Source organism: Vicia villosa, unplaced genomic scaffold (genome assembly GCF_029867415.1).
Source record: "Vicia villosa cultivar HV-30 ecotype Madison, WI unplaced genomic scaffold, Vvil1.0 ctg.001471F_1_1, whole genome shotgun sequence".
NCBI classification, from domain to species: Eukaryota; Viridiplantae; Streptophyta; class Magnoliopsida; order Fabales; family Fabaceae; genus Vicia; species Vicia villosa.
This window is the reverse complement of record NW_026705630.1, coordinates 343,226-368,181: the sequence shown is the minus strand read 5'-3', so window position 1 is coordinate 368,181 and position 24,956 is coordinate 343,226. Positions and strand designations below refer to the sequence as shown.

Genomic DNA, 24,956 nt, shown 5'->3' with positions numbered 1-24,956 from the left:
TGTTTTGGTCATCCTCAGCATTGAGTCAGCCTTTATCTTGGGCTTTAAACAAGAAGTCTCCACTAGATAATCTTTCTGCCAATCCTTTCATCCTTTAATAACTAATGGAGAGCTACCCAAAACATTCATTTTCAACAAAATCCCTGGAAAGGGTTAGCTTCCACACATTCTTTCATTTTCAACAAAATCCCTGGAAAGGGTTAGCTTCCACACATTCTTTCATTTTCAACAAAATCCCTGGAAAGGGTTAGCTTCCACACATTCTTTCATTTTCAATAAACATCCCTGGAAAGGGTTAGCCTCCAAAGTCAAAATCAATCCTCCATTTTCAATCAAAATCCCTGGAAAGGGTTAGCTTCCACACATTCTTTCATTTTCAACAAGATCCCTGGAAAGGGTTAGCCTCCAAAGTCAATTAATAAAAATGTCAAAAAAATAAAGATTCATTTCTCTTAGGAGATAATTTCCCCAAAAGAGTCAAAACCCCTGGAAAGGGTCAGCCTCCAAAAAACATGATAAAATCAGTCTTTTAATAATTTCTCCAGCTGAGTCAAAATCCCTGGAAAGGGTTAGCTTCCAAAGAAAAACAGTCTTTCAATAAATAAAATCTCCTCAGTAGAGTCAAAACCAACAAAAATAGTTAGCCTCAACCTTGGGCTTCATACAAGGCACCCAAACAATAAAACCCCCCTGTCAAGAGTCTGCCTCAACCTTGGGCATTGTACAAGGCAGATAATAGAGTCTCCCCAGTGAGTTCTTCATCACTCAGTAGCCACAACCTTGGGCTTTGTACAAGGCAGAAAAACCATATTTTCATGTGTCAAAGATTCCTAACACCCAGGATCTTTTCCCCATAAAGTCATCCATACTCAGTTTAAAAAAAAAGAGTCCGCCACAACCTTGGGCTTTGTACAAGGCAGAAAATAATGTTTTCCTTAGCTAGAGTCAGCCACAACCTTGGGCTTTGTACAAGGCACATAAAATAGAGTCATTCACTCAATTATCCTCAACAGTTAGCCACAACCTTGGGCTTTGTACAAGGCACATAAATAGAGTCTCCCTAAGTAAAGTCAGCCTCAATTCTGGGCTTTGTACAGAACACAAAATACCCTGTAATTAATCCCCAGTGGAGTCATCTCCCAGAGTCAATAATATTAATTAATCAATCAAAAAAGCCTCAAGCTTGGGCCTCATACAAGCCAGCTAAAGTCAAATCTTTTATACAGTAGATAGACATAGCTTATCTCTATAGAGAGATATTTTTACTACTCTACCACATTCAAACAAACAAACATTTCCATTTCAATTTCAATTTTAATCAAGTCTCCCATTTAGGATTTTGAAAGGCATGAGCTGGCAGTAAAACCCAGACATGTGGTAACTTTCCCTAATTTGGATGAGCATCTTTCTTTCATTTAAGAGGCATTTGACTGGTATACTTGCACATACACAAGTAAGGTCCCCCTCTTGAATGAAATGAATTCAGTTATTCTGTCACTCCTTTAAATGTTTGTGGTAGAATAGTACAAATACCTCTCTGTAGAGATGATTTCATGTCTCTTTACTGTAAACAGAGATTTAATTCCAAGCTTCAACCTTGAGCTTTAAGCAAGGCACCAAAAATCATTAATTTCCCTAGTTAGTTCCCCGAACTACATTAAGCTCTGACTTCCACTAGGGATATGTAGGCATGAGGTTCACAAGGAATCTCAGCGAGCTAATAAAATACCAAAAATAGTCAGTTTGTCTGTCTGTCTGTCTTTTTCAAATCAATTCAATTCCTTCTCCTAATACAAAGGAGAAACTTTCCCAATCTTTAGCAATAAACACAATCACAATGACACAGAGAAGGTTCCTGTAGAGTACTACAGATATGTAGGGTGTTTAAACACTTCCCTATGTATAACCGACCTCCCGGACTCCAGAATTTCTAGTCTAGGTGAAATCCCCACACTTAGCAAACTCCTAGGGTTTAGTTGAGATCTTTTTTTCCCTTTCCTACTCGTAGGACCAATAAGAAAGTTCGTGTGATATCGTAGGAAGAACTGAAATAAAATTCATCCCGCCACGGGCGCATTCTCCTTCCAAATTTCGCGTGAAGGGTTTAGCGTGCCGTCCTCCCAAGTGAAACGGGGAGGTAAAGAAAACGACCACACCAGAATCCAAATCAACTAGTTCTTTGCCAATGTTGACATTCCCAATTGTGATAGGTAATGTAACTCTCCCATGATCTATCTATTTTTGAGGGATAGTTCTTTAAATTATATCACTACAACTAGTATTGGGATTTTTGAGGATTTTGATTATAATTTTGATAAGGATTTTGTGTATTGGTGGTCCCATTCCGGGTCTCCATCCTCGACCATATTAAGCATTGTTCCCTCTTTTTTGATATCCAGGATTGTTTTGATATGGTGCTTTCCTTTGTTGATATTAATTTTGATTTCCCATATAGTTCACCTTTTCATTTGTCGGAGGACAATATCCCATAGGATGGTCTCCACTGGAAAGCTCACAAAATGATACTTGTTAATGTTTGTTTAGAAATTCTTGCATCTCTTTGATTTGTTGTAGAAGCTTTGACATTTGATTTGTAAGTTCTTCCACTTGTTAAGATAACACCTTGTTCTAAGCCAAAATTGCATCCATTGCTCCCAATTCAATGATTCCAGCCTTCTTTTTGTGAGGCCCTCTATTTTGTTTAACTTGGAGATCATTGAGTTCCATTCAATCACTAATAGATATTGCATCTTTTGTACTCTTAGACATTAAAGAACTACCAGCAATTGCATCCAAACGAAGTTCTGGTAATGGTTGAAGCCTATTGCGGAAGATATGAATTGGAGATAAGATCTTCAAAACCATGATTGGGACATATTCTTAATATTGACTTGTATCTCTCCCAACCTTCACAAAGGGAATCACTTGAACCTTGAGAAAATAGAATAATTAAGGTTTTAGCCTCCAGAAATGTGTTGTGTGGAAAGAACCTATCAAGAAAATTTTCCTCATGCACATTCCAATCTATCATAGTTTTAGTAGGTTGATCTAGATATCACTCTTTTGCTCTAACGATCAAAGAATGAGGAAATATTCTCATGAAAAATTGTTCTTCTTCTGCTTACAGAGCTCCAAGTGTCCTGACAATCTCGTGGAACTTGGTAAGGTGAGTATATGGATCTTCATGGTCAAGCCCAATGAAAGGATTTGCATACAAGATTTGTAGCAATCCGGTCTTCATCTCTAGACTTCTTGTACTATGTGTAGGTCTGACAATATGAGCATTTCTTCTTCAGCCATGACTTCTTCGATAATAGGTTTTGGAAGAAATAGAAGTTCATTCCCATTGGTTCTTTTTTTTTGGCTAGTTGCTTTCTCTTTCTGGTTTTGCTGTTGATTTTCCGAACTACTCTTTCAATCTCAAGATTAAAAAGAAGTTGATCTTTCGAAAGACTTCCTCACATAAATATAATTCTAAACTACGAGCCACACAAATGAACAAACACGGGGCATAATGAATATTAAAGTATCAAAACGACTTAAAATAATAGAAATTGTTGCATGGCTTGCAATATCTAAACGCCAATCCCCATCAACAATGCCATTTTGATGAAAGTCATTTAGGTGGGTAAAGTATTTTTGTATCATCTCCACAGGGATTAGTGTGATATCACTTCCGTTCTAAAATTACTATTGGTTTTAAGGAAAGGTTTACAAGGATTTCAATTATGAAGAGGTAACAATTTCAATATCATGCAAAAACAGTAAGGGTTTGGAAAATTAACGTTTAAAGAAACATGTCGGGATTAGATTTCATCAACCTATCTCATATGTATTATATCAATCAAGTATGTGAACTTAGTTTATTAACTTATATAATCAAGTATCACTCTTAAATATCACTTATGTTTATTTGGTATTGTGAGATTTTATCGTATTGTTTTATCGATGATGTCTAAACTTATTAAATAATACAATAAGCATTAAGACTTGATACAAGTGAATATCAAACTCCAAATCTATGTCTAGAGTTTGGCCTTGGATAGATGATGATCTTACGTCTTGACTTGAAAGATATTTGTCAATAATAGTTCAAATCATAAAAATAACATTAAAACAAAGATACAATCTATATTGATTCATCACTAGTTCACAAAACAAGGATAAAAAGAAATACATACAATCAAGACCCACTACATCCAATCCGGACACTAAGAGTTTATCTATTCATAGACTTGGTAACTTGATTCACAAGTAAAGCAAGAAGGTGAATAAGCATCAAGGTTGATTCCTCGACTTTGATGCGTAATTCAGCTCTAATTCTTCACTTCAAAACTTCTACAGTGTATTTGGAATGTTCCTCTATCTAAAAATGGGATGTTCTTACAAAATATCTGGAAGATTCTATTTATACAAAACCCAAAATCATAGACCGCACTAAGCCCCATCAGAGTGCGCTTAGCAAAGTTACATTTAAAATAGATCAAACCGATAAGAGTGGCGCTAAGCGCGGAAATATGGCGGTGAGCGTGGTCACCCATAACTTTGGCACCTCTAGCGTGCTACAACTTCACTTAGCACGCTAGATCCTAACTTTGGTCCTTGTAGCATGCTTCAACTGCGCTAAGCCCAACCTACAACTTTGCTTTTCTTTCCAAAAATGCACTTGAAGTCATTCTTTTGCCTTTCGATGCTCCATGCTTTAATAATACGAACAATCGTACAAATTGATCCACAAATGATTAAACTATACAATATTTACTGGGTAAAACTAAAAAGTGATTATTTACACTAAAGATAGGGTTTTATCATGAATATGCAATTAATCGAGTTAAAATGTACCACTAAACTATACTAAATATTAACAAAGTTTGACCCCTAACAATCACATTCTTCTTTTCCTACCCTTTTGTGTCTTATCTGTAGCACATATTTAAACCATTTTGTTTGTCTCTTTACAAGGGAGATGATACATGATGATCATATTGATGAAACAATAAACATCTAGTAATGTCAAGTAAAGAGAAATTATTTTGATAAGTTGTTGAATATTTGTGTTTGAGAACCCAGAATATTCATCAAGAATCTAATCTTTCTTTGTTAAGAACCTTAAGAGAAACAATGAAACATTTTCTTGATTCATAAACACATTATCTCCATGATTCAACCTTGTAAAAAAACGTTCTAGAATGTTGAGAGTGTGAGAATTTTCTAGTTATGTTGTGAGAGATCCTTTAGATAATATTCATCATCCTCAACCTTATACAAAAAAATTGTTGTTGTGGTGCTAAACTCTAAAGATTGAGTGTTAGTAGATTAAGGTACATTTGAGAATCTAATATTTTTGTTCGTGTGAATGTTTTATGTTTGTATCAAGAAAAATTACTATTTCTTGTTCACATTATTGCTTGGTGTTTATCAAGCAAGAGAAGAGTTTTCTCTATACTCCAAATAAAACATTTGTGGATCCACGTAAAGGTTGCCGCAAAACATAGTTGGGAGTTGTCCTCATTCATTGTTTGAACATATTATGTGTATCAAGTTTGTTATATCAAGATCATTAAAGATCTTGAGTATTAAAAGTTGAGTAACCTGCATCAACATAAGGAATTTTGATTTTAGATCCATATTGAATAAAGCATTGTGTTGTCAGTATTCAGGTCGATAAAAATTCGTTGTACCATAATACTTGTATATTTTACGTTAAAAAGAGTGGAAGACACCATTTTTTATGGTCAAAATCATCAAAGAGTGAAGTAGGCGATGTAGTGACGAATTGCAGAACCACTATATATCTAGTGTATATTTTCTCTTCTTATCTCTTTTAATTTTCTGCATATTATCATGTATGTTAGATATTGTTCATCATTAGCATCTGTAATTAGATTTTTCTTATGATGTTTTATCATGTAAGTGTAGGTCTGAGATGTACTTAATTCGTTGAACATTCACTGCTTAAATTAAGATTTTTCTGTCTTTAAGTTTTTAGATTTCAATTTCTTGTCAAAATAATTTTAAGTTCCCTAGTGTTGATAATATTATTTAATCATTCTTTTTATATCACTAAGGAAACCTGTAGTATTTTAATCCATTCACTATGTTTTTGCTTTTGCTTATTACATTTTTCTTCTGCGCTTTTATCTCTGATTTCATAAACGTAAATATTTTTGAATTTGGTTTCAAAGGGGACCGATTTATTCAACCTCCCCCCTTCTAGACCGTATCATCTCCATATTCTCCATCAACAATTCCAGCGTAAATGACCTCCTCTATGAGCAATAAGGATTCCTCTGTGAGGATCCAACATACATAATAACCTTATAGGCAGTTTTGATAAGATTCTTCATTTTAATCTTTAGTTCTTGCAAAAATAAACCAACAATAATCCAAAATTTATATGATAACGTGAAGCGCCTCATTAAAAACCTTTGCACATCACTACCAACGCAAGGGAAAAGAGTGTTCCCACCAAATAAAGAATTTCATGAAAAATGTAACCATACATGCGATAGACATTGCTTAACGCCCTAAAGTAATTAATGGCTTATGACTAATATCTTCATCTATCACCTTCATGCACTTCTGGAATAAGGCGGCCAAATCTTTATCTTCAAGGGCTATATCTTGCGGTTACAGTTCTAGCTTTACGCATACAACATCTTCTTCCTATATGTTTGGTTATTAGGCTTGAATCACGACCATAATTATCTTTTTCAGCTTCGAGATCTCTAAGTAACATTTTTTGGAGACCTCTGAATCACTCTAGATAACCCCCACTCGCCCATAAGGGAAAATGGTATTTCACGCCCAATATAATGCGGATGCGTGGCTCCCTGTTGGTTGAAAGCAGGCGCCCTACGATCATGTTATATGAAAAAGTTTCATCTATAACAAAATATGTTACCTTGATTAGCCTTATGCTCTACTCAATTCCAAATAAGGTCTTTAGGGTAATATAACTATTTAGCTGCACTTGCTCACCTAAGAATCCTACCAATAAGCATTTGAAAGCTTTGAAATCATTGAGATCCATGCAGATTCTTTCGAAAGTGTCTAAAGAAAGGATACCTACATATCTTCATGGATCAATCAGTACATTTAATCTCTCAATCATCACACCTCACAATTATGACCATGGGGTCGTTGTCAAGTGGATGGATGTCTGTTGTGTCCTTCTCAGAGAAGGTGATTTCATATTCAATAGTCTCTTTCTCATCTGAGTCAAGGCCCGTGGGGAAAGCTCTATATGGTTAGAAATTGGTGCATGTACCTTCTACAAACAGATCTAGTCTCCCCGCCTCCGGCGAATCCTCCTCCTATGGTGCTAAGGGTGTGAGGCACAATCTTACGACAAATCCTCCTTTTATGGTGTTATGAGGTGTTTATCTCCTTCTTGAGTTGGTATGTCTAACTATGGGGTTGGCGCAAGAGGAATGTCATGTATATGGAGAACCTCGTGCCAAATTTTCTCATAGCAAGTGTTCAAAGGCGTGATGTTATCTATAGGCATCCCTCTCTGTTTGAAGGTTGCCCTGTCCTTGATGGGGAGGTATAATGATTTCTACATGAGTGCTATAAGTTATTAGAGTTTCCAGATGTTCCATAACATCTCTGGCCTACTTCCTGGCATTTCTCTCGTCGCCACTTATGTGGCATTTAGCACACGTTACTACCTTTGCAAAGGAAGTTGCATGTCTCTAGGCGAGGGACTCATTAAAAGTCCAACCCTTCCCCCATTTAAAAAATGCATCCACAAACATCTCTTAATTAGGACGAACAACTTTGATAGTCTCCTCAATAAGCGGGCAAGATATTCTCTCATAGAATTAAAAAAGCCCTACTAGATGTTGAACAAGCTATTAGTAGACATCTTTTTGTGTCTGTTACCTCAAAATGATAGACCAACTACTTCAGTAGGTTCTAATAGCTGGTGATTGAGAGTCGGGGTAAAATCATATACCACCTTAGTGGTGCATCCCTGAAGGTTCTAGAGAGAAGTTTACACCTCATATATTCAAAGGATCCAATTATTGTCATATGTGTTTTGATGTAGACGACATGCTCTTAAAGGTCACCGCGTCCATCATTGGCCAATGATGGCAACTTGAAGTTCTTTGGAACCAGTGCATCCCATATCTCATAAGAGAGAGGTTAGGGGTCTAGAATTACATCCATATACTAGTGTGGCTGGATATGAAGGATGTTGTGATTATTGCAACGTAAGTTGTCCATGGCGGAACGTAAATCAGCCATGGCATCCTCATCGACACCGGAATCACTATTAGTCTGAGTTGCTACCTTAGTGTAATATTCATAAGTGGGTTAATATTTCAAACGATGTGTGCGCATTATGATAAATGGAGCACGAGTCAATAAAAGGGGAAGTAATAGCCCGATTCTGGGGCGACGAGCAGTATCCGCCCCTTGGTGTATCTTACACTTCCCCCAATGGATCTTCCACAAACATACTGGTACAAAGTGATATTCCAATGTTTGGATTATTTAAAATCGGATGGAGTGAAATACAATGAAGTGATAAGAATACCATTCTATTTAATCACTAACCGCCATATTTTTTCCCTTTTAACTTGTTTTGTTCCATCTTAAAATATCATACGTTGAAATGGAATATCCATTCAGCTCCGCTCCATTCCGCTCCTTTTCGTCCGCTCATTTTATGATATCCAAAGATAGCCTAAAACAGAGTTATGGGGTTTGAGACAGAAAAAAAAAGGGAATCTATACCATATACCATTCTAGTAGAAAGAAGATTTTGAGATGTTTGGTGTGGATAGCTCCACCCTAGTCTTGGACATTAGATTGATGTTAAGAATAAACAGAATTACACTATTATTGTTTTTAATGTGGAGCATAAAAGACCCTAGTACACCATGCTGAGTGCGCAGTTATGTTATTTATATTCACATGAACTATGAACTAACTTGCAAGGCCTACAAGATAAACTTGGGGGGAAGGAAATCAATCAGTTTAGTTTACAGTGGTAAGTGTATGTATGCAACCGCGCTTTAGCTTCTATTCTGCACAAACGGTTTGATCCGCTGGCCGCACAACAGATTGCCATCCAGTACAGTGTTGAAGAACTTGCTTTAGATCATCTGTTGGAGGTTCCACCGTCCATGTGCGATAGTGTTCACTCGGATGAAACACTTTAACCACAACATTCCCTGTCATCAACCCTGGTTGAGCACCATTTAAAAATAAGTCCCCTTCAGAGATTATGTGACCAGTTGCTTCAGCTTCCTTGTCTGCTGCCTGCAGAAATATGTCACCAATTCATTCTTGTTATTATCTATTCAAATGAAAAGCCGCTAGAAATAATTATCGCAAAGGTACACAAACCTTCTCATGAAGATACTTAAAAGCAATCTTCTTCTGGCCCGCTTCATAAATATTATGTTGAGAGAATATCTAGTATCAACACATAATGAAATGATAAGTTTAGAGATCAATCAAAACCTGTTTTGAAATTCATCTTAAAACTAGTTTCAAATTTTAATCAATGAACACATAATCACCTGGGATTCCACACTTGCACAAACAGCATATATGCCCCAGTTTCTGCTGTAATTATTGTACAGATGTACTTTGGCAAACCTAACACGAGGATGCCTCTGTCGAGTACCGTTGAAAAAACAGTGGTGTATTGTGACCTTTATGCATCTATCATCAACATGTGAGGGATCTGATCCAATGAGTATTGTTTTGTCATGATTATGAAAATGACACCTGAAATAGGAAATCAAAACTTTTTCAATAAAAGGCTACATACTAAATTAGTGCATACAAACAATCGAATTTCAATCCACACCCCATCTAATTTGGGGATCATACATTTGACACCTATGAAACACATAAACAAACATGGATACCAAACACGACACAAGTACATAGAATAGGATAATAGTTTTAAAAAATGGAAATGGTTTAATGTAAACTATATGAGTTGGTGTCAGACACCAGACACGTCTTCTGCAGTGTCAATGCTACTACATAATTTGATATAGTCAATCATGCAATTCAATCTATCATGTAAAGTTCATCCTACTCATTTTCTGACTTCATGAATCAAATTCAAAACATGAGTCAGTGTCAAACACTAGACACGCCTTCAATATGAAGTGTCAATGCTACTACATAAATTAACATAGTCATGCAATTCAAACTATCTATTAGAAACTAATCAATATAATTAACGCCTAATGAATATGATACATACAGTGAATCATGGTTTTAAATTGCGGACCGCATCACCTGATGCGGCCGCAATATTGCGGTTGCGGTAGTATCCGCATCCGCATCAGGCCGCAATTGCGGTGTGATTGCAAATCACAATAAAAACCGCATCATAACACCGCAACGGCCGCATTATAACACCGCATCGGCCGCATTAAGCCGCATCAGGCCGCATCAGATTATGCAATGCTCGCAAAATTTATTTGGTCTATCTTCTTTTTTAATTATATCGAAGATTTAAGATATATTTTAAAAGGATTAGTGATATTTAAAATGATGACGAGTTGTTAATGAGATATATTTGAAAATTTAGAGAAGAAATTGAAGAAATGTGAATTCAAAAATAAATAATAAAATATAATATTTTATATTTATAAATATGAATTCACGCCGCAACGACCGCATTCCGCATCGCAACAACCGCAATAGCCACAACTGCAGTGACCGCAACCGCAACCGCATCCGCAGCCGTAACCGCAATTTAAAACCATGCAGTGAATATAATTATAAACATATTCTAATACCATCAGGTAAAGATCGTACTACTCATTTTCTAACTTCGCGAATCAGATTAAAAACATAAGTTAGAATGCGAGCTATCTAATGGATGATCCAGATTGCATCACAGCGAACTCCCAACTACAAGAAATCCAAATCCAAACCATCTCACCTTGAAATAGTAATTTCAGTGCTTCCTCGAGTAATATCAATGAGCCCGTCTTCACAATCACTCAAAGTACAACGATCTATCCATATATGTCTAGAATTAGGCTTGATCTGAATAGCATCAACATCATGCCCTCTACCTCCTTCCACCTCCATATTACAAATAATCACATGTTCACATTGCTTCAGCTTAAAACCCTTTCCAGTCAGCTTAACCCTTTGCCCCCTCCCATCAACTGTCTTATAAGATGACACACTCAGGTAAGACGAAAGATGAATCGTACCCGAAACCTCAAACACAATCCACAAAGGTTCCTTTTGGCGACACGCCTCACGCAATGATCCCGGTCCATCATCTGCATTCATAAATCATAACAATTAACAACTCAATTCAATCCATCAATGTTCCAACAAAATCTCTTCAATAAATTCATTAAGAAATTGGTAAACAAACCTAAGAGTGATGTGACGTGATAAAGAGAGCCATGAAGTCCGCCGATTGCGAAGCGGCCGTAACCTTCGGCTTGAGCGGCGAGGGAACGGAGAGCGGTGTCGGCGTTGGTGTAAGGTAAAGAGATCATGTCGGTGTTGGAATTGGAACCACCTTGGTTTTGGTTTGGTGGATTGTGAGGAGGATGAGAGGTGGGGTATTTATGTGGAGGAGTGGGAACCGTGTTGTGAGGGAGGGGAAAACGGTGTTTGGGGTGATGTCGGTGTGCGTTACCCATTTTTGTGTGGTGGTGAATGTTTGGAGTTTGGATGTAACTTTCAGTTGTGATGATTGTTGTAACAAAAACTGAGAATAGACTTGTGTGTTTGGTAACGAATCTTAGTTCTTTAATTGTTAGTTGTTGTTACAGTAACTAGTAACTGACCGACAGGAGGTCACTTTTGCCCCAATGCTATTGTTACTTTTTAAAGAGAAATTATGTTAAGCTAGATAGATATTTTAAAACAATGGAGATGGAATAAAATTGGGTGACCAGGAAAAGAGTGGAATACCATGAAAGGAGTTTATAGATTAGATATCTTAAATGCGACGCCCTAAAGTAGAGGTCGATCTACAAGATTATTATTATAATGTTTAAGTTTGTAAGAGAATGTGATATAATGTAACTTATGGTTTAGAGAATACATAAAAGTTTTACGTGGAATGTCTTATATATGAGGGGCGATTATAGACATCTTTTGTTTTTAGCATAGAATGTGAGTGGAAGGTTGTCTGATGACATCTAACGATAGGCAGCAGCCTATGGGATGGATCTATTCTAAAGCTCTAAAGCATGACTACACTGTATTTTCATTGTATTAGTTGAGTGACTTATGACTGATATATGTGCCTCCTCTTTTTAAGTATGTGGCCGGTCCATAATAGTTGTCTCTGAGACACTCACTTCTTCTAGTTATACAGAATCCAAGGATAATTAATTAATATTCACAAAGTGTTCTTGCTAAAACAAAGTACATATGCGTAATAATCTTTAGCTGGTAAGGATTGCTAGAGACTTTAGTATTTATGAGGGTTTAGAGCAAGCTCACTAGGGTGAAAAGCTCTGTTTTAGGGGTGTTTTCTGTGAATACACTACTACAAAAAGGATATATAACAACGCTCACGTTACCACAGTCAAATGATTCACCGTAGTAGAATCTATTCAATTAGGTACTTTCTTTTAATTTTCATTTTAAGCCACCTTTCACCACGGTTGGAAGTTTCAACCGTGGTAAAAGGTGACACATGGTCATGAGTTCGAATCTTGTGGTTGTTGTTCAACTGTTGCATTTTTTATATTTTATTAAAAGGCATACAACAATGGTTGTTTAATCAATTGTTGTTGTATGTAGCGTGCTATCCACTTTACTACTACGGTTGAAAGTTCCAACCATGGTGAAAAGTCACTCAGGGCCATGGGTTCAAATTCTAGCACCTACAGTTTTGCTTTTTATTTATTTTTAAACTATTTTTCACAACGGTTGGAACTTCCAACCGTTGTGAAAAGTCACTCAAGTTCATGGGGAAATATAAGCGTGTTTATTGAGTTTCTTCATCGTCCTTAAACAAATCTTTGTTATCCATTTAATGAGTATCAACGCTCAAGACACTACCATAAGTGATCCACGTGAAACCTAAAACTTATACCAACTTCCAACTTAGATAAACTTCATCTTTTACCTCCAAACGTCATCATTCATTTACGACACTCTACTTCTTCACTAAACCAAGCTCAAAAATATCATTTCTTCCATAAGAAAAACTCAAAAACATCACCTCTTTCAATAAGAAATTTCAGAAGTCCGCCATCTCTTCTCCAACTTGAATGAGACAAGGAAAGTATGGATTCAAGTTAGCAATGTTAGTTGTTGTTGTTCTTTCTTTTATTATTGTTGCTGTTGTTTTTCTTGTTGTCATTATTTCTGTTCTCATTGTTGTTTTGCTGTTGTTCTTGTTGTTGTTCTTGTTGTTGTTGTTGTTGTTCTTGTTGTTGTGCTTGTTCTTGTTGTTGTTGTTGTTGTTGTTGTTGTTGTTGTTGTTGTTGTTGTTGTTGTTGTTTTTGTTGTTCTTGTTGTTCTTGTTGTTGTTGTTGTTCTACTGGTGCATTTTTTTATCTTATTAAAAGACATACAACAATAGTTGTTTAATACAACCTTGATTGTATGTAGCGCGCTATCCATTTTACTACCACATGCAATAGACCGTGATTGTAAATAACCCACCTACAACCATATTCTACCTAAAAACGATTGTTAAACCATTATTATAGGTTTTCGTAACCATTTTTATATGTGTTTTTCATAGTAGTGATATAAGATTGGATCCCCTCAACCCTAAGGTTGAGGCATTTGTAGAGGTTTATCAGTCTGGAATTGTGGGCTCTAAAGAAGTAACAACCTTCCTACATTGACTATAAAACTCATTGACTATCTATTTCTCAAGGAATCATTGTCATGACCTCTTTCCCACATGATTATGGATTGTATACATGCCACCATCCCCGCTTTCCTTCCAAATGTGTTTTTAGTGAGCGAAAATCATGCCTATGCGACACAGCCTTAGGCAGGTGCCTAATAAGGGTGGCTCCCCGTGTCACACCAAGCGGGTCTTTCATAAATATATCACTACACGGTCCCTCAAACACGTGGACTTGTAAAGGGCGAAGTGATTAAACTCATCTTCCACGCAGTTTTGAACCTTTCTTTCCTCCAAGCGAGTCCCATATATGGAGGAAATCCCTTGGTCAAGGGTGAGTCCCTTAATTAGGGGTGAGTCCCACATGCATGGATGATTCAAAAAGTCCCTTCTAGATGTTCTTTGTATGGCTTGTATATCAGTTGAGGGATATCTGTTAGAACAAGATTTGTTCTGATCAATATTCTTAGTTTTGATGATAACAATGTATATGAATATTGTATGAGATAATGTGGTACTCTAATCCTATGCAATTTCCATTTCAGGAATCACATAAAGAGTATGCACAAAATCAGCGCAAGAAGCACTGACTCATAAGGTTCAGCATGCAACATCAGAACATGGTCTGGCAAGACATCAGAAGATGGTCAAGCAGAATCAGAACATGGTCTATGGAAGCATCAGAAGGACTTGAGATCAGAAGCAGAAGCACTGAAGTTCTCATGGTATCACGCTAAGAAGCACTTCAAGGTCAGAAGACAAGAAGATGCTCTGCACCAAGCTGTTTGACTCTGATGATATTCAAACGTTGTTTACACAAACATCAGATCAGAAGCAAGTACAAGATGGCAGGCTACGCTGACTGACAAAAGGAACGTTAGTAGCTATTAAAGGCAACGTCAGTAGACACAGCGAAAGCAAGGCTCGAGGTAGTTGACAAAAGAGTGAAACATTAAATGCAATGCTGTACGGATCACGCAAAGCATTAAATGCTCCCAACGGTCATCTTCTCAAACGCCTATAAATAGAAGTTCTGATGAGAAGCTAAAAATAACACTTGCGCAAATATACAGAAACGCTGTCAAATTCAAAAAGCTCTCAAACTTCATCTTCAACCTCACTACATTGCTGTTGTAATATATTTGTGAGATTAAGCTTAAACTTAAGAGAAAATCACAGTTGTGATAATAGCTTTATAAGAAGCATTGTAACTCTTAAAAGAATTTGTTTACATTTATTTGTAAGAACTAGAGTGATCAGGTTGTTGATCAGAATACTCTAGAAAGTCTTAGAGGGTATCTAAGTAGTTTGTTCCTAGAGTGATCAGGTTGTGATCAGTATACTCTAGAAGACTTAGAAGTTGTCTAAGTGGAAAACCATTGTAATCTTGTGTGATTAGTGGATTAAATCCTCAGGTGAGGTAAATCACTCCAAGGGGGTGGATTGGAGTAGTTTAGTTAACAACGAACCAGGATAAAAATCATTGTGCAAATTGTTTTTATCTTACAAGTTTTAAAAGCTACACTTATTCAAACCCCCCCTTTCTAAGTGTTTTTCTATCCTTTAATTGGTATCAGAGCCTGGTTCTAAGGGGCAAGCACTTAACCGTGTCTAGAAAAGATTCAGGAAGAGAAAAACGCTTAAGTCAAGATGGCTGGTGAAGATCCAACAAATACATCTACATCTGGCTCTGCTGAGCAATACAATGGAAATGGTAACAATGGTTATACAAGACCACCAGTATTTGATGGTGAAAACTTTGAATACTGGAAAGATAAACTTGAAAGTTACTTCCTTGGTCTAGATGGTAACTTATGGGATCTGCTGATGGATAGTTACAAACATCCAGTAAAAGCTACTGGTGTAAAGCTTACAAGACAAGAAATGAATGATGATCAAAAGAAGAAATTCAAAAATCATCATAAGTGTAGGACTGTTTTGCTGAATGCTATCTCTCATGCTGAATATGAGAAGATATCTAACAGGGAAACTGCCTATGATATATATGAGTCATTAAAAATGACCCATGAAGGAAATGCCCAAGTCAAGGAGACTAAAGCTCTTGCCTTGATCCAGAAATATGAATCCTTCAAGATGGAGGATGATGAAAATATTGAGAAGATGTTCTCAAGATTTCAAACGCTAACTGCTGGATTGAGAGTTCTTGACAAGGGATACACAAGGGCTGATCATGTCAAGAAGATCATCAGAAGCTTGCCAAGAAGATGGGGTCCTATGGTGACTGCTTTCAAAATTGCCAAGAATCTGAATGAAGTCTCTCTTGAAGAATTGATCAGTGCTCTGAGGAGTCATGAAATTGAGCTGGATGCTAATGAACCTCAGAAGAAAGGTAAGTCTATTGCATTAAAATCTAATTATAAAAAATGCACTAACGCTTTTCAGGCTGAAGAAGTAGATTCTGAAGAATCAGAATCAGAAGAAGAAGATGAACTGTCCATGATCTCCAGAAGGGTAAACCAACTCTGGAAGAGCAAGCAAAGGAAGTTCAAGAGCTTCAGAAGTTCAAAGAAGCCGAGGAGAATCTTCTGGAGGCAGAAGATCTGACAAGAAGAAGGTCATCTGCTATGAATGCAATGAGCCTGGACACTTCAAGAATGAATGTCCAAAACTTCAGAAGGAGAATCCCAAGAAGAAGTTTCATAAGAAGAAAGGTCTTATGGCAACATGGGATGATTCAAAATCAGAATCAGAATCAGACTCTGAAGGCGAGTAGGCAAACCTTGCATTGATGGCCACAGTGGATGACGGATCAGAATCTACATTATAATCAGATTCTGAAGAGGTATTTTCTGAACTATCTAGAGAAGAGTTAGTTTCCAGTTTAACTGAACTTCTGGAACTCAAGGCTCATCTTAGTATCAAATACAAAAAGCTGAAAAAGCTATTTGAATTTGAAACTAAGAAGCTGGAAGTGGAAAATTCTGAACTGAAGGAAAAATTTTTAAAATTATCCAAAGATATTGGATCTCCCTCTGAATCAGAAAAATCCATTCCTAGTCTCAATCATATTCTGAAAGAATATGACTCGAGCTTCAGAAAGTTTCTATCTAGAAGTATTGGCAGAAGTCATCTTGCTTCTATGATATATGGTGTTTCTGGAAACAAAAGGATTGGCGTTGGCTATGAGGGTGATATCCCACGTAAATTTGAACCTGTAGATGATTTGAAAATCACATACAAGCCATTGTATGATCAGTTCAAATATGGCCACTCTCATGATATTAGGCTCACTTTACATGCCAAAAGCTTTAACACTACACACACCAAGAAGCATGTGACACAACCTAAAAAATATCAGGCTGCCAAATCTAAAGAATATCATGCTGTTCCTCCTGTTACTTATCATGCTAAACTCAAGTTCAATCAGAACTTGAGGAAAACTAACAAGAAAGGACCCAAGAAACTGTGGGTACCTAAGTAGAAGATAATTTCTGTTGCAGATATCCTTAGTAGCAAAGAAGACAAAGCACAAAATGTCATGGTACCTGGACTCTGGGTGCTCGCGACACATGACGGGAAGAAGGTCTATGTTCCAAGACCTGGTGCTTAAATCTGGTGGAGAAGTAAAGTTTGGAGGAGATCAGAAGGGCAAGATTATTGGCTCTAGAACCATAAGTATTTGTAACTCTCCCTCCATAACTAATGTACTTCTTGTAGAAGGATTAGCGTATAACTTATTGTCCATAAGTCAATTAAGTGACAATGGTTATGACATTATTTTCAATCAAAAGTCTTGCAAGGCTGTAAGTCAGAAGGATGGCTCAATCCTATTTACAGGCAAGAGAAAGAACAACATTTATAAGATTGATCTTTCAGATCTTGAGAAGCAGAAGGTGACTTGCCTTATGTCTGTTTCTGAAGAGCAATGGGTCTGGCACAGAAGATTAGGACATGCTAGTTTGAGAAAGATTTCTCAGATTAACAAACTAAATCTGGTCAGAGGACTCCCAAATCTGAAATACAAATCAGATGCTCTTTGTGAGGCATGTCAGAAGGGCAAGTTCTCCAAACCTGCTTTCAAATCTAAGAATGTTGTCTCTTCCTTAAGGCCATTAGAACTTCTGCACATTGATCTGTTTGGACCAGTCAAAACAGCATCTATTAGAGGGAAGAAATATGGATTAGTCATCGTAGCCTCTGGACATGGGTAAAGTTCTTAAAACACAAGGATGAGTCTCATTCAGTGTTCTTTGAATTCTGCACTCAGATTCAATCTGAAAAGGAGTGCAAAATCATAAAGGTCAGAAGTGATCATGGTGGTGAATTTGAGAACAGATTCTTTGAGGAGTTCTCCAAAGAAAATGGTATTGCCCATGATTTCTCTTGCCCTAGAACTCCACAGCAAAATGGAGTTGTAGAGCGAAAGAATAGGACTCTACAAGAAATGGCCAGAACCATGATCAATGAAACCAATATGGCTAAGCACTTCTGGGCAGAAGCAATAAACACTGCATGTTATATTCAGAATAGAATCTCTATAAGACCTATTCTAAATAAGACTCCTTATGAATTATGGAAGAACAGAAAGCCCAACATTTCATATTTTCATCCTTTTGGATGTGTCTATTTCATTCTGAATACTAAAGATCATCTTGGTAAGTTTGATTCTAAGGCACAAAAATGTTTCCTTCTTGGATATTCTGAACGCTCTAAAGGCTACAGAGTATACAACACTGAAACATTGGTTGTAGAAGAATCAATCAATATCAGATTTGATGATAAGCTTGGTCTTGAAAAGCCAAAGCAGGTTGAGAATTTTGCAGATATAGATATTGATATATCAGAAGCTTTAGAACCAAGAAGCAAAGTTTCAGAAGCTGAAAATCTCAGAAGCAAAGAATCAGAAGATCAAGTTGCTGCATCTTTAGAGAATCTCATAATTTCTAAAGAGCCAACAGTCTGAAGATCTTCTAGACTCACTTCAGCTCACTCAGAAGATGTGATTCTTGGAAAGAAAGATGATCCTATCAGAACAAGAGCATTTCTTAAGAACAATGCAGAATGTCAATTAGGTCTTGTTTCTTTGATCGAGCCAACTTCTGTTGATCAAGCTCTAGAAGATCCAGACTGGATAATTGCCATGCAAGAAGAACTTAATCAGTTTACAAGGAATGATGTATGGGATCTTGCTCCTAGACCAAAAGGTTTCAACATCATTGGTACAAAGTGGGTTTTCAGAAACAAGCTTAGTGAGAAGGGAGAAGTGGTAAGAAACAAAGCCAGACTGGTGGCTCAGGGTTATAGTCAGCAAGAAGGTATTGACTATACAGAAACCTTTGCACTAGTGGCCAGGTTAGAATCTATTCGCTTATTAATTTCTTTTGCCACTCAGCATAACATCACTCTGTATCAGATGGATGTTAAGAGTGCCTTCTTAAATGGTTATATAAATGAGGAAGTCTATGTCCACCAACCTCATGGTTTTGAAGACTCTAAGTCTTCAGAACATGTTTTCAAACTTAAGAAATCATTGTATGGATTGAAACAAGCTCCTAGAGCTTGGTACGAAAGATTAAGTTCTTTCCTTCTGGACAATGGTTTCACTAGAGGACAAGTGGATACGACTCTCTTCTGTAAAACATCTAAGAAGGACATTTTAATTTGTCAAATTTATGTTGATGATATTATTTTTGGAACATCTAATGCTTCACTTGGAAAGGAGTTTGCTAAGTCTATGCAGGCTGAATTTGAAATGAGTATGATGGGAGAACTCAGGTATTTTCTTGAAATTCAAATCAATCAAACTTCTGATGGAACATATGTTCATCAAACGAAGTATGTGAAAGAACTTCTGAAGAAGTTCAATCTTTCTGAAAGCAAAGAAGCCAAAACTCCTATGCATCCAACGTGTGTTCTAGGTAAGGATGAGGTAAGTAAGAAGGTTGATCAGAAGTTGTACAAAGGTATGATTGGATCTCTTCTATATTTAACTGCTTCTAGACCTGATATTTTATTCAGTGTTTGTTTATGCGCTAGATTCCAATCAGATCCTAGAGAATCTCACTTAACTGCTGTTAAGAGAATTCTGAGGTATCTGAAAGGTACTACTAATGTTGGTTTAGTCTACAGGAGATCTAAAGAATACAACTTAGTAGGATTTTGTGATGCTGACTATGCTGGAGACAGAATTGAAAGGAAGAGTACTTCTGGAAGTTGTCAATTTCTAGGAAGTCACCTGATCTCCAGGTACAGCAAGAAGCAAGCTACCATTGCCCTCTCAACAACAGAAGCAGAATATGTTGCTGCTGCTGGTTGTAGCACACAAATGCTCTGGATGAAGAGTCAGCTAGAAGATTATCAAATATATGAGAGTAACATTCCTATCTTCTGTGATAATACTTCTGCCATATGTTTATCTAAAAATCCTATCTTACATTCCAAAGCTAAACATATTGATATTAAACATCATTTCATTAGGGACTATGTTCAGAAGGGTGTTCTCTCTTTAAACTTTGTGGATACAGACCATCAATGGGCTGATATCTTTACAAAACCCCTTGCTAAAGATAGGTTTAAGTTTATTCTGAAGAATATCAGTATGGACTTATGTCCAGAATGAGAAGATAAGAAGGTCTTACGTATGGCTAAGTTCTGAAATGTGTTGGGATTATGTTTTTATAAAAAGTTCTAATTATGATCAATTAGAAGTTCTGATTATGTTATTACTAACGTTTCATTATCTAAGTTGATTCAGAATCTCTTTTAAAGTAAAATAGCTGTCACCAGTTTTTCCAGAAAATGAACACGTGTTCACTATTTTTGGACAAGCATGCGTGCAGTTGAGGAGACGCCGCCCTAGGTAACTGTGCAAATCATTTCATTCTGTCACTTTATCTCTCCTAACGTCATATCTCATTAAATGCAAATTGATGTCATGTTTTTCTGTAATCATTTCACTTAAACCATATTGCAGTTATTATTTTCTTTTACCCAACCTTTTATATACTCCTCTTCATCTTCATTTCATCTTTTTCACTCTCTCTCCTCATTCGTCCCTCTCTTTTTGCATTCAACGCATAAACCCTAGTCTGTGTCTGCATCTTTGCATTTCACCATGAATCCTTCATCAAACTCTTCAAACCAAGCAGAAATGTCTTCCACTCAACTGGTTTTCAACAAGCGTGGTTTTGCTCCATTGAAGACCTGTTCCATTCCTGCTTCAGAAATGGAAGTTCTATGTGAATCATCAGTGGATTTTGAAAATCTGAAGATATATGGTTTCAAACCCGAAGCAAAGACAATGGCTCAAGGCTGGTCAAACTACCTTGATAGATTGGTTGGACCAATTTATCCGGCTCTTGTGAAAGATTTCTGGGCTCATGCAATGGTTACCCCAACTGCAATCATCTCCTTCGTGTTAGGGAATGAAGTTGTGATAACTGAGAAGTTGTTAAGGAAGTTGTACAACCTGGAAGATGAAGAAGGATGTACTGGTCCTCTTCATGGCAGAGTTTGTTGGCCACAGGTTGATAGACAAATATCAAATGCTACTGGTACTGAATCCCATAAAACTGGTGTGTTGAGGCCGTTCTACCAAGTTTGGGCTGAGATTATTCTGGGATCTCTCCATCATAGAAGAAGATCATCCTCCTCATCGTACATCAGTCCTGATCATAAATATACTCTCTTCTGTATTGGAAGAAGAATTGAACTCAACATCTCCAACATTCTCTTTCAAAATTTGAAGACGTCTATTGAAGAATCAAGAGATGAAGAACGTGAAAAGTATCCTCACCTTCCAAAAACTGCCATTCCTTTTGCCAGAATGATTTCAGACATTCTGATAGAAAGTGATTTGATGGATTCCCTAAGGACTATTGGAACGTCCAAGTTCTTTGGAGTTATTCAAGAGCACGTTATTAATGGTTTTGATCTGCGAAGGTGGGAACTTATCAGGGAGATTACTTCTGTTCCTGTAATCCCCACAGATATTCTGACCAGAAGAATTCCGGTTGAAGGCTTTGCTACCTTGTTTCAAGCAGAACTTAAAAAGGTTGTTAAGCACTATCTGGAAGCGTCTGTAAGAGCTCAATCTTCTGTTGATCCTGCATGGATTCGTGGAAGAGTGCTTCCTTCTCTGGCAGACCTTCAGAAGAAGGATAAGAAGAAGCAAGAAACAAGGCTGAAGAGAAAGGCTCAAGAAGAAGAAGCCAAGAAAGCCAAGAAGCAAAGGGTCACCTTTGATCCTGTCAAAGTAAACTCCCAAGAATATCAAGATCAGCGCATCAGGGAGTCTTTCCGTACTAAAAGTACTACAAATTTTCCCAGGCAAGTATACCAACCACCTCCTTTTGAACCTCAATCTTCTATCCAACCTCCTCCTTCTGAAACTCACAACACCTTCACCATTCCAAATCCTCCTCAACCATCTCTTTCTTCACCTGTTTTGAACCCCATTCCACTAAATGTCTATCTTCCCACATCTTCTGGTATCCCATCCTCATCAATCCTCCCCACAGATATTCCATCTTCATCCACCACAGCAGCTCCACCTTCTCTATCCCATCCCTTACCTCCCAGAAAATCCAACCCATATTGCCTCCTTTACCCTGACTACAAATTCACCTTCAACCCTCCTGAACCTGAACCTCATATCTTCCTGGAGTTGTTCAAGCATGAATTTGTCTCTAGGCTGGATCTCTTGCGAGACGCCTTTCTCAATGATCTTGATGATGTTTCTACTAGAAACCTTTGGAGAAGCTTTCGGCAGGATTTTCAGGTTGAAGCAATGAAAGTCTAGAAGAGACTAGTGGCTGCTGCACCTGGTTATGCTGGCTATCGACTAGAAGCTAATGATGGTGTATACTATCATCCCATCAGAAACAGGAGAGTTCTTGAGGAGAAGATGTTTGTTGATGAATTGCTGGATAATCCTTGCAGGGAAATTGTGGTCTGGAGACCTAAGTATCCAGTTCTGATTGGAGACTTCAAGTCACTGTTTGACTTTCTGAGGGAAAATCCTTCTGAGGAGGACCCCAATTTGGTCATTCCAGAAGTTATTGATCCTCCAGAAGTTGAAGGTCCTTCTGCTCCAAGGAATCTTGCTGCCATTCTTCAAGCTCTTGAGAATGGAGATTCTGATCTTCCTGCTCCTGAGTATGAAGAAGATGCTTATATGGGAGAAGCTGATGCTGAAGATCATCCTGCTAAGACTATTCCTGTTGAGGAAAATCATGATGATGATCTAACAATGGAAGCTGCTGTTGAGATTGATGTCCCTCTGAACAGAAGTTGTGAAGCTTCTTTTGGTGAACCCTCTCTTCTGGTGAAGACTCTAGAGGTTATTCAGAAGAACCAAGCTGAGCTAGCTTCTCGTATGGACAAGCAAGAAGACATCAATGCCGAGTTCCGCTCTTTCATGGAGAGGCAGACTGAGAGAAATGCTGGGATTCATGACATGCTGGCCAAGATTATGTCTAAGCTAGGGTCGTCTTAGTCCTTTGTGTCTTAGTTGTTTCTTTGTTTCTTGCATCTGTCTTCTATGCATCTTCCTTGTACCTTCTGATAATTCTCTTTTGCTATCAATGAAAATTATCTTCTTTTCTCTCATATTGTTTTGTTTTTCATCTGAATCTTTTGTGTTTTTGATGTTATGACAAAAAGGGGGAGAAAATGTGATAAATGATCTGATTTATATTATTAGTTGCTGGGAGAAAGTCTCCATATTTCTAACAAGAAATTGTAAGTTCTGTGTCTTTGAGTGTTTTGCAGGAAGTGAAGATCTTCTTAAAAGCTCAACATGAGAAACAAAGACATGGGGAAAAGCAATTCTGTATGGAATCAAGCTCATGGAAACTGAAGCAAGATGAGTGTTGTAAAGCTTCAAGATCAGAAGCAAGAAGGAAGAATGTTATGATATTCTGATGATAGAATATTCTCTAACTCATTCTTATTCCTTATATGTTCTGATGCATGTTTTAGTTCTAAATATGCTCTGAAAAATTATTGTTTTTGCTCTGATACATATTATATGTTCTGATACATATATTATGTTTTGATACATATATTATGTTCTGATTCATTCATGCTCTGACTTTTGTCGTTTAGTTTGATCTGTAACATTTCAGGATGTAGAGATGCTCTGATGATGCTCTGGTACATTCAACAATGTTCTGATACAATCTAGCATGCAATGATTCAAGAAGAAATTCAAGCTCTGAAGCTGTCCTATGGAAGCAAGAATCAGAAGCTATGAATGTTCTGAAGATCTAAGCATATGTGATCGTCTCAACTGAAATGGAAAATACTCAGGGAAGTCCTTTATTTATAAATTTCTTCCAGTATTTATTTCAGGGGGAGATTATTTATCTAAGGGGGAGATTGTTAATCTCAGGGGGAGACATATTCACACACTATGTTTATATGCTTATACTATAACTGTGTAATTGTCTTTAGCCGTCTGATATTCTGATTGCAAATTCATATCATTTATATATGTTTTTGTCATCATCAAAAAGTGGGAGATTGTTAGAACAAGATTTGTTCTGATCAATATTCTTAGTTTTGATGATAACAATGTATATGAATTTTGTATGAGATAATGTGGTACTTTAATCCTATGCAATTTCCATTTCAGGGATCACATAAAGAGTATGCACAAAATCAGCGCAAGAAGCACTGACTCATAAGGTTCAGCATGCAACATCAGAACATGGTCTGGCAAGACATCAGAAGATGGTCAAGCAGAATCAGAACATGGTCTATGGAAGCATCAGAAGGACTTGAGATCAGAAGCAGAAGCACTGAAGTTCTCATGGTATCACGCTAAGAAGCACTTCAAGGTCAGAAGACAAGAAGATGCTCTGCACCAAGCTGTTTGACTCTGATGATATTCAAATGTTGTTTACACAAACATCAGATCAGAAGCAAGTACAAGATGGCAGGCTACGCTGACTGACAAAAGGAACGTTAGTAGCTATTAAAGGCAACGTCAGTAGACACAGCGAAAGCAAGGCTCGAGGTAGTTGACAAAAGAGTGAAACATTAAATGCAATGTTGTACGGATCACGCAAAGCATTAAATGCTCCCAACGGTCATCTTCTCAAACGCCTATAAATAGAAGTTCTGATGAGAAGCTGAAAATAACACTTGCGCAAATATACAGAAACAC

At 37.2% G+C, this 24,956-nt stretch overlaps 1 protein-coding gene across 1 annotated transcript; it reads right to left on the bottom strand.

The window, feature by feature from the left end:
* Positions 1-8,826: 8,826 nt before the first annotated feature.
* Positions 8,827-11,816, bottom strand: LOC131635371 (probable pectate lyase 4). The gene is made up of 5 exons (XM_058905986.1): positions 11,375-11,816; positions 10,925-11,276; positions 9,537-9,747; positions 9,361-9,429; positions 8,827-9,273 (listed from the first exon to the last, which is right to left on the bottom strand). Exons 1-5 carry the CDS (start codon positions 11,646-11,648, stop codon positions 9,034-9,036), a joined length of 1,146 nt encoding a protein of 381 aa, XP_058761969.1. The 5' UTR covers positions 11,649-11,816; the 3' UTR covers positions 8,827-9,033.
* Between the last annotated feature and the right edge of the window lie 13,140 nt (positions 11,817-24,956).